At 38.3% G+C, this 10,431-nt stretch overlaps 1 protein-coding gene across 1 annotated transcript in view; it reads right to left on the reverse strand.

Moving 5' to 3' along the window:
• The window catches only part of LOC134657963 (oxysterol-binding protein-related protein 6-like), a 52,072-nt gene extending 49,269 nt beyond the window's left edge, over window positions 1–2,803 (reverse strand). Inside the window, exon 1 of the mRNA XM_063513568.1 lies at window positions 2,736–2,803. Within this exon, the coding sequence (XP_063369638.1) occupies window positions 2,736–2,775 (40 nt within the window). The 5' untranslated portion in view covers window positions 2,776–2,803. The remainder of the gene's footprint in view (window positions 1–2,735) is intronic.
• Between the last annotated feature and the right edge of the window lie 7,628 nt (window positions 2,804–10,431).

Raw genomic sequence — 10,431 nt, forward strand, 5'->3', positions numbered from 1 at the left:
GTTTAGCACTAAAATGTGAACAGTAGTGTTGGCGATTGGCCAGAAGACCTAGGAATTCGATTTTACAGTCACGGCAACTGAAACTAAAACTAGGTCATATATTAACGCTAACCTGTAATAAACGAAATGGTCATTTAAATAGCGAACGCTCGTCACGTTATCGAATGAAATTTACACTAGGGGTGCATTAGGGTAATTTTGTGGTTATTTCGAGAAACTATGGAGAAACTCAAAATTCTGACAACAGTAAAAACTATGCAATGTTTAAACCAGTTTCCAGAGGGGTGTTACAAGTTTGACGCCAATGTATGACTGCCTGTGGCATAGTAGCTCTAAAACGGATGGACCTTATATTAAATTTTTCAATAAAAAGACATGTCAAGATTATTTACCCTCTTTATGATGCTAAAAAAAAGTAAAACCAGGAATCACGCGCCATGTTGCGGAATTTAACTGATACAATTTTTTCATACTAAACATGAGAATAACAGCGCCCCCTTGACAATGATCATATATAAGTTTATAATAACTAGCTAACTAACAGTTTACAAAAAGGTTCATTAATGTAAAATACTAGTGATGTTATTACAATAGAATGTCGAAGGTCAGCCTTTAAAACAATGACAGCTTCTTAACTATGACAGCAATTTAAACGCCAATTTATGTAATTAATTACTTATTCATGATGTTATTATTGTGGGTTTTCTTTACCTTGTCGCTGCTGAGGGCAAAAGTCAAATACGTTGTACAGTTATGTGCCTAATTTACCTTCTTATTTCAAAGATTTTTAGTTAGTTCAGTTGTTTGTATTGCAATTTTTTTTTTATTTATTGAATAAAAATACTTAAAATAAAAACTTGTAAAAAAATATTTGGCCTAGGTCGTGGTCGCTCGGTAGGGCGCCCAGAAGGCTGGCCGCGTTGCCCCGCTGGATAGCAATGCTGATCCGCTGGGCAAAATATTGGCCAGCCCTCTGGACTTAGCGATGTGACGAGTCTACTTTTTTTCAATTCGAATCATTCGAATTGATTCGGCCGCTGATTCGAATTCAAAATCGAGTTGACTCGACTCGACGATTCGCGTGGTTCGCGACAAGGTCACAGGCACAGGCGCGGAGCGAGTTGAGACGGCGAGTTACGCGGCAGTTGTTGTAAAAAGAACCTTTAGGGCACGAAATTAAGGTTTATTTTTGAATGGCCATACTAGCAGTGAACTCGAGTTGGGATACTTGGAATGGCGAATCAAGCGGCAGTTGTTGTAAAAAGAACCTTCGGGTCATGGAATTAAGGTTTATTTTTGAATGGTCATAGTACCAACTCGAGTTGAGACGGCGAATCGAGCGGCAGTTGTTGTAAAAAGAGCCTTCGGGGTACGGTTTTAAGGTTTATTTTTGAATGGCCTTAGTAGCAGTGTGATAGCGTTGACTCTGCTCGGCGAGTTGGCGAATTGGTGATTCATTCGTCGAGTTGGCGAATTGGTGATTCATTCGTCGAGTTAGCTAGTGGTCGAGTTGATTCGAATTGCCAATAGTCTTGATTCGAATTAACTCATCTGTAAGCTGATTCGAATTATTCGAATCAGATAACTCGACTCGCCCATCGCTACCTCTGGTCACCACGAGCCTCTATAAGGCGCTTTGACAGCTCCTCATAGAGGCTACGCGCGCTAGGTCCCCACGGCCCCAGGTACCCCAAACGCCGCAAATATTTTTTTTAATTTTTGTATTTTCAGGACATTATTTTTATATAGGAAGCAAACGAGCAGAAGATTAGCCTAATGGTAAGAGATTACCGTCGCCCATGGACACCTGCAACACCGAGGGGTTGTAAGTGCGTTGTCGGCCTTTAAGATGGGAGTACACTCTTTTCTTAAACTTGAAGGTCAGTTAATTCCACAGTATAGCTGTGCGAGGTAAGAAGATTCTGGAATAATTCCGGATATTCGGAAAATCCTAAATGAAAATGACTCTCATTCAATTTATAGGCTGAACCACGCCATCGTCAGCACAGAATAAATAATAGTACTACCGGACAGAAAGGACACTTACTACAAAAAGTTTGACAGCGATTCAGGGTCGAATCACGCTGTCCCTTTCTAATGTATGGCACTATCCCTTTCGGCTATTTAGGGTTGTCAAAATTCAAGTCATTATCTCATCTGTGGTCGAGCACGCAAAGGAACGTCAAGTTGTGGCAACCCTGATAATTGCTCGGAGCAATGTTGAATCGAACGGAGCCGAGTTTGCCCGAAAGGAGGAGTGACCCCCCCCCCACTGTCGCCAGTGCGTAATGCGTAACCAGCACGTCGGCTTGCGTTGTCAAGCGCGTATGTCGTAACATAATTGAGTACCTACGTATGTAATGTGACAGGTCGCATTTAATTCTATACATTACAATCGGGATCATCCTTAGGCGCACTTGCACCATCACACTAACCCAAGGTTAAGCGACTAAACAGTTAACCCAGTGTCAAATTCTACTGGTAACCATCAGGGCCGTCTTAAACTATGCTGGAGCCCCTGGGCACATAAGAATTTGGGGCCCTTTTGGAAAGTAAAGAAAGCTAATTAAACTAACATTTTTCTACTATGATCTTCTATTTGTTATGGGTAATCAAATATACTGTTACTGTCTGTCCTTGGGAGCCCCCTGAGGATGGGGGCCCTGGGCACGGGCCCCGTGTGCCCTTATCGTAAAGACGGTACTGGTAACCATGGTAACGCCAGGTTGACTTACGCTTGTCCGCGGCCGGGTCGGAGTGTTTGACTTGGGACATGTCGCCGCCGCCGCTACATGAGTCTGACACCAGCCATTTTAGTCGCGCTGCGGACAAAAAAATTATTATCATTTTATTATAACAACACAACACACGTGGTAAACAACACAATTAAGCCTACACCTCACCTAAACTCAGTATTTTAAATTTCATATTAACACAACTCACTTAACACATTGTCAAACTTGTCAAAGTCACTTTAAAATTATTTGTTTAAAATATTTAACACCAAACATGTGTTATTGTTATAATAAATCACTGAAATATGATTCACTAGCGTTTTCCCAACAAATGTTATCAGTTTGATTATTTGATAGAATCTTTATCACACTCATTTATTGTTTGTTTTATTTCTTAGTACTATTGTCCTTCGTTGACAATTGCTGAACCTTATTGTAAACACATAAGATTCAAATCTGGTCAGCTAAGTGTTGCTGATATTACCTGATATCTTGGACAGCGATGCGCGCAATTTTTGATTAAATCTTATTTCAGAACCAGAGAATGGCTTATAGAGTAAAGTGTCATTTTATGGAACTTGCTAACTATGTAAACAAACCGCCGTATTGAAATTGTCAAAAAATATGAATTTAATAGTGATGTTTGTTTACATAGTTAGCAAGTTCCATAGAATGACACTTTAAGGACGCTTAGCACGAAGAATTCCGTTACTATCTCTATTGCACGCATAATAATTATATTGCTATCCCGATCGCACAGTGTCATTGACCGCCGTCATTATGGGCGAGACAGCAAACAGCAATATACTATGACACCGTAAGATTGTGAACCCGTTAGTTTATAATCTAACGTAGGTTAGGTTAGATTATAATCTCCCTACCGTCAGTTTATAATGTAACTAGCGAGATTATAATATGACGAGTGTTTACAATTTTACGGTGACATATACCTATACGCGCGAGTAGGGTTGCCAGATGGTCGGGATTTGGCGGGATTCTCCCGATTTTTAGCATGTTTTCCCGATTCCCGACAAAGTGGAAATTGTCCCGAAAAACAGCTGCACGTTATAAAACAATAATTTCAAGTTCCGAGCTGTCGTCAGGCGAGCGAGCGACCCGTGTCGAGCGCGTCAGCGTTATAAAAACGCCTATGGGCAGAGCAGCTGACGTAGTGCCAATAATGTAAAATATCGTTGTTTTTAATACAATTACTTTAATTTGAATGTATTTTTTTCCCGACTTAAGTCTCAAAATCCCGAAAAATTGATATTTTTTTCCGATAATAGCGCCTGTCGATCTGGCAACCCTACGCGCGAGGAATAGAGATAGGAACATTCGAAGGTACGAAATTCCTAGTGCAACGCGTTTCTTTACCTGGCGGTCTAGCATGAGTTGCGTTCTCGCGCGCGACTTCAAGTATGGAGTCGCGCGCGAGAACGCAACTCATGCTAGACCGCCTGATAATATCTTGGACAACAAAGCGCGCATTGTTTTCGATCTAATCTAATTTTAGAGTCATAACTTTATAAGAGCACGTCTCATCCTCCTAAGGCTCACCATGCAAAAAAAGTCATTTATTCAGAAGTTTCAGAACAGACCAATCTAAAGCCTGACCAGGATATGATCACGCGCCATGTTGCGGAATTTCAATGGAACTAATTTTTCCATACTATAATGAACTGTCACCCTATACATTAGATTACATTAGAATAACAGCGCCCTCTTTACAATGGACATATATTACTGGTCAGGCTTTACGGAAAACATATAAAAACTCAAAAATTTGCGTTTTCCCATGCAGAGATAAGACCTAGCTAGACCGATTTTTCGCCCCCGAAAACCCCCATATAGCAAATCTCATCGAAATCCTTAGAGCCGTTTCCGAGATCCCCGAACTATATATACATATATAAATAAATAAACAAGAATTGCTCGTATAAAGGTATAAGATATGTACTTTCAGATATTGTTTACTAACTTTAGATATTTACAGCACATTATATGGAAGTGAACTCATCGCGATAGGTATAAATATTTAATAATTTATGACGATAATGATAAACAATCGCTAAAAATATTCATAACGTAATTCGTTCCTAGAAATACAACTAGGACCGTAAATGGCTTTTTACCATTTTAGTTGCGGTTGTCCGTAAAAAATAAATAAAATTAAAATTAAATTAAATTAAATTTATTTAAGACCAACAAAGGATCAATTTCGTTAATGACACATCGAAAAAAATCGAGATATACTTAAACCTACTGTTTATAAGCTGTACCATCGCCCACAGCCACCCTGTTAACCTTTTGGACGCCAATGACCGATATATCCGCACCGTAGGTTCAACGCCAGAGACCGATTAATCGGTCACAGGCCACAGAGCAACATAGACCTACGTGCATATGCATAAAGTTCAATTTCAGTTTTGACACTTCGGTGACGTGGCGTCAGCGTGACAGCTTTTGTGTTTGACACGGCGTCGAAACGGTTAACTGACAGTTCGTATACCTTATTACAAAAGGCATAAGGTCCACCGATGGACAGTTAAGAAAGGTACTACCATTTGTCCCGCCGCGCCGCGCCGGGCACAGATGAGAATCGGTGCGTTCATACTACAGTCGCCATTAGATATATCGGAGCGGTCGAGGTGCTCAAAAATATCTACACGGTCACTCTAACGCCATGACAATAGAGGCGTGTTCAGATATTTGTGAGCACCTCGGCCGCTCCGATATATCTGATGGCGACTGTACTCGTTCCCATTTGTCCATGCCTAGGGTTTGCAATCCGGATCCGGAATGTATGAAATTATCCGGATCTGGATCCGGATCCGCGGATCTTCCCGTACATTTCGGATCCGTCGTGCAAACCCTATCCATGCCTCATGTATGACGGCGGTCACGTGGGGCTGGGACAAAAAGGAATACACCGACTATACGGGAACATACCTACGCTTCGTAGACGGACGAAACCGCAGGCCGAGGCTAGTCCATATTTTGCAAGTTCGAGAAGCCAGTTATATTACAGTATAATCACCATAAGTAATGACATCACCATGATGTAACGTTGAATCACCGCTCCATCGGTTTTGTATGCCATGTTTACGTTATAGATACAGTCAGCAGCAGAAGTTGCTAAGCGGGCGAGGTGTTCAAAATTACCTTGACGCGCTCTTATTCTCTTAACAATAAAGTCGCGTCAAGATAATGAACACCTCGCCCGTTTAGCAACTTCCGCTTCTGACTGTACATACTCAACCCTAGTGTAAATTTAATTCGATAGCGTGACGTACAGTCAACTGCAATAATATGTTACTTTTCGAAGGCCGCAAAAATGTGTGACACGCTCTTATGGCTCTACAAATAAGATTGTGTCAGATATTTTTGCGGCCTTCGTTGTGTAACTATTATTGCAGTTTTAGTCTCATTTTGTATGGGATTTTTGAGCGTCAAGCGGGACGTTTTGGAAACTCAAAATGCCATACAAAATGACACTTAACCAGAGATGTGACTTATTTGAAATACTTGTATTTAAAATGCAAATACAAAATGCAAAATACCTATTTTGTATTTAAATACCTTTTGAAAAAAACTATTTTGTATTTTATTTGAAATAGTTTTTGGGACCTATTTTCTATTTTCAAAATACAAAATACTTTTATCACGACGACGTTTTTATCACACTAACGAGAGGCATAATACTAGCTGTAAAACATTACAAATCTAAATTAATGCTTTTAAAATTTGTCCGTTATAAACCATCATCCTTCCGGTTAATATGAGCAAACAACTAGAAATTTGCACTTTAGATAGAGGACTGATTGACACACTGTTTTCAAAGAATAAAGAGTCGTTTCAATTCGGATATTCTGAGTAATACTTTTTAATTCAGACTAGGTATTCACTATTCAGAGTACCTTTTATCGCAAAGTATTTGTATTTTTAAAAAGTATTTTGAAAATACCTATTTCGTATTTTGTATTTTAAATACAAATTCAAAAACTATTTTGTATTTTGCATTTGAAATAGTATATCAAGGAAGTGTTTGTATTTTGTATTTAAATACTTTTTATAAAGTATTTTTCACATCTCTGCACTTAACGCAAACGCGTACGTACATCACGTTATCGAATGAAATTTACACAAGGGCTACTGTTTACTAACAGCACAGAATAAACAATAGTACTATAGGTACAGAAGATTCACTCTCTAACAAAACGCGTCTATTATGACAGATATGACCGCTAGGTGGCACAAGTGCGAGCAGGCGTCCGTTCCGTAGCGGTGCGCGGCAACTACTATAGCTAGACACCACAATTGGTGTGGGCCACATGTACTTGTAGCTACGCGACGAAATAGCGGAGTGAGCCACGCCTGGTAATGTACGAAACGCTTGGAACGCGAGTCCGAATCGCACTTGGCCGGTTTTTAGTTATACCGGTAACCTTCCCTACTTTCTGTAGAACATCCATGACTCCATGTATTAAAATAATTTAAAACAGGGTTCGAAATTATCCAGATATTTATAGTCTTTGATAATCATCCGATAAATATCGGATGCTTGGATGGTGCTGCTATATTTATTTTCTTTGAATTCTTTGATAGTAAAAAATAATTGGACGTTTTTTGCAATTTTTTTACAAATTTTATTAGGTTATTATCAAATCGATAATTATCAGGCATAAAAATCACGATAATTATCAAGATAACTATCATTGATAATTATTCTTTCGAACCCTGATTTAAAATGGAGCTAACGTCGTGTCTTAGGTTTCACTGACTAATACCAATGAGTCAGCATTCAACCAAAAACTATTCAAGGTAATGCGGCAATATGTTTGCAGAGATAACGTGAATTGCAAAAAAATTACGCAGATAAGGACTTGAACCAGTCATTAGACTTAAGTTAATTGATTCCATTGTTTTATGACAATGGAACTGGCAAATGTTGAAGGTTTTTAAAGATGGCGCCAGTGTAGGTTTTACCTCTTGTTTTATGAGATTTGGCTAAAAGAAGGGCCATAAAGTATAAGTATCCAGCGGGCTCAGCATGGTTCCATTTTTATCGACTATCACTATGCCCGTCACTTTGACAGGCATGGTGATAAACGATAAAAATGCGACCGTGCTACTAGAGCAGGCCATAAAATTCCAAGAAAAAAAACGTGAATTTTAAACTATTTGTAGGATTGATAGGTAAATTCATCGGGCGCACCAGTGCCGAGCAAACTAGGAGTTGAAGTGGTTGCCATGGCCGAAATCGGCCGGAAGGATCATCATCATCAGGTAAAATCTTAACAGCATCTATAAAATACTTTGACTCGCCAACCCCATTAAGTAATTTCTATTTAAATTACAATGATGGAAGTGTGTTGGCATATGCTATAAACTTATAGGTTGCATTACGATAAATAAACAATTTACATGGTTAATTTTCATAACACAATGGAATCAACTTAAGACAAATCATAACACATCAGGTCCATAACTATACTTAATAACTACTTTTTTTTTTCAATTCACCTTAATAACAAACATCTCACCTATTTACCTTCCTGCACAAGCGGAACCTCGGCACAGGAAATTCATATATATTGTAAAAAATAATTTAAATATTTATTAACACATTCACTACCAGGAACCCACCTGGTGGGCGCTCGTAAACTTTGCTCAGATGCCGGACAACCCGCTGGGCGGGTTATTTTATACACGGCTATAGACGACCGGTTTCTGGAATAGTGTGCCATTTTTTGTCTGGCAGTGTTATTACAATCAAAGTTGATAAACATTGGTAACTGCACTAAGCACGCCTGTTAGTATGCTTCAGCCGGTTGACAGATTATTATTTTTTTGTTTATATTTGTTATGTTTGTTTGTATGAGGTTACAGTAAGAAAGTGTTTTGAGCTGACCAATCCAATGTTTCATCATAGACCTTGCTTTAACTTTCTACCAGGTTACACCAAGGTCAAATACACCATTTAACATAAAAATTATATAATGTCAACCGTACATTATGGCATTAATGTATGGCTTGTATCATGATTGAAATCCAGAATTACAATCATTACAGCCTTGGATCTGTCCGTCATCACTCTAAATTAAATACTTGAAACATTTTAAAGCAAAATTGAACCCCAGAAAAACCAATCATAATCCAATCAAAATAAGGTATAAATTTATCCATTCCCAATCACTTCCTCTACAGATGTTCGCGTATCAAAAATATTTCTAATGCCAAGACGTAGGACAAATAGATCTATGGCTTCTTAGCAGGGATGTTGCGGATGCAGATTTTTTGACATCCGCGGATGCGGATGCGGATGCGGATATTTAAGGGCTCACATCCGCGGATGCGGATGCGGATGCGGATGTCAATATTAGGTACTTAGAAAACGTCAAATATTACATTTTTAGTATTTTTTTTATTAACATTTAATCAATCAATCAATCAATCAAATATTTATTGTTGGTCATGAGTTACAGAGATGTTATTCTAATGTACAACGGTCTTCATGTCCTGCCTCAGAGAGGCGTACAATATGGGAACTTAATTCTAAAGGAGATCAATTATGTAAATATATAAATTTACGCTACACATTACAAAATTAATTAACATAATCTAGTATTATTCTGTTAAATAATCGGAGATGCTGTAAAAACATTTCTCCACAAGCCAGTGAAAAAGTTTTCTTTTAAATTCCATCGGCATCAACTTCTTCAGGTGGATTGGTAATTAATTGTATATTTTTGGACACATAACCATAACACTCTTTGAAAAAAATGCCGAAGTTGACGTAGGATAACCAATATCATAACCATATTTAGACTGAAGACGTGGTCTTGGATTTCTACCTTCAAACATATTCAGGTTATTTTTTACAAACAGACTGATTTCAAATATGTAAAGGGCTGGAAAAGTTAGTATTTTATTCTCGAGAAAAGGCGTACGACATGACTCATTTTGATTAAGACCATATATAGAGCGGAGGCATCTTTTTTGTAATCTAAAGACTTGGTCTTTATTCCCAACATTACCCCATAAAATAATTCCATAGCGTAGATTTGACATGACATAGGCGTGGAAAGCTAGAAGAGCTGTATTTTCTGTAGATACTTCTCTAAGTCGTTTTAAAGCGTAGGCAAATCTACTTAATTTTGACAGTACAAGTTCTGAGTGGTTAAGCCAGTTAGAGTTAGAATCTATCATTATACCTAAAAATTTTGTGGAGTTAACATATTCTATTTCTGTATCCTTGTACTTTATACTAATTTGATTTGGTTTTCCCTGGGTAGCATAAAATTCCATGCATTTAGTTTTATTTAGGTTAACTTAAAGTTTGTTTATTTCTAGCCATTTGTTGACATCTGTAAATACTTTATTTAGTTCATCTTTATACTGTGTGGTCTTATCATTTTTTACTATTATTGAACAGTCATCAGCAAATAGAAGAATTTTGTGTTTGTTTTTAGTATTTGAGCAAGAATATAGGTGCGTTATATTTAATAAACAGTAACTTGGCCGACTTTTCTGGATCTAGACGATTTCGTTATAGGTAATGACGAAATTACCTAGCACTTACGTCGCCGCTAAGACGTTCTTGTACCGACTTGTTTGACATCCGCATCCGCATAAGCTCCGCATCGATTTTATGCGGATGCGGATGCAGATGCGGATGTTGAAAATAATGCGGAAG

This window comes from Cydia amplana, chromosome 21, assembly GCF_948474715.1.
Source record: "Cydia amplana chromosome 21, ilCydAmpl1.1, whole genome shotgun sequence".
NCBI lineage: Eukaryota > Metazoa > Arthropoda > Insecta > Lepidoptera > Tortricidae > Cydia > Cydia amplana.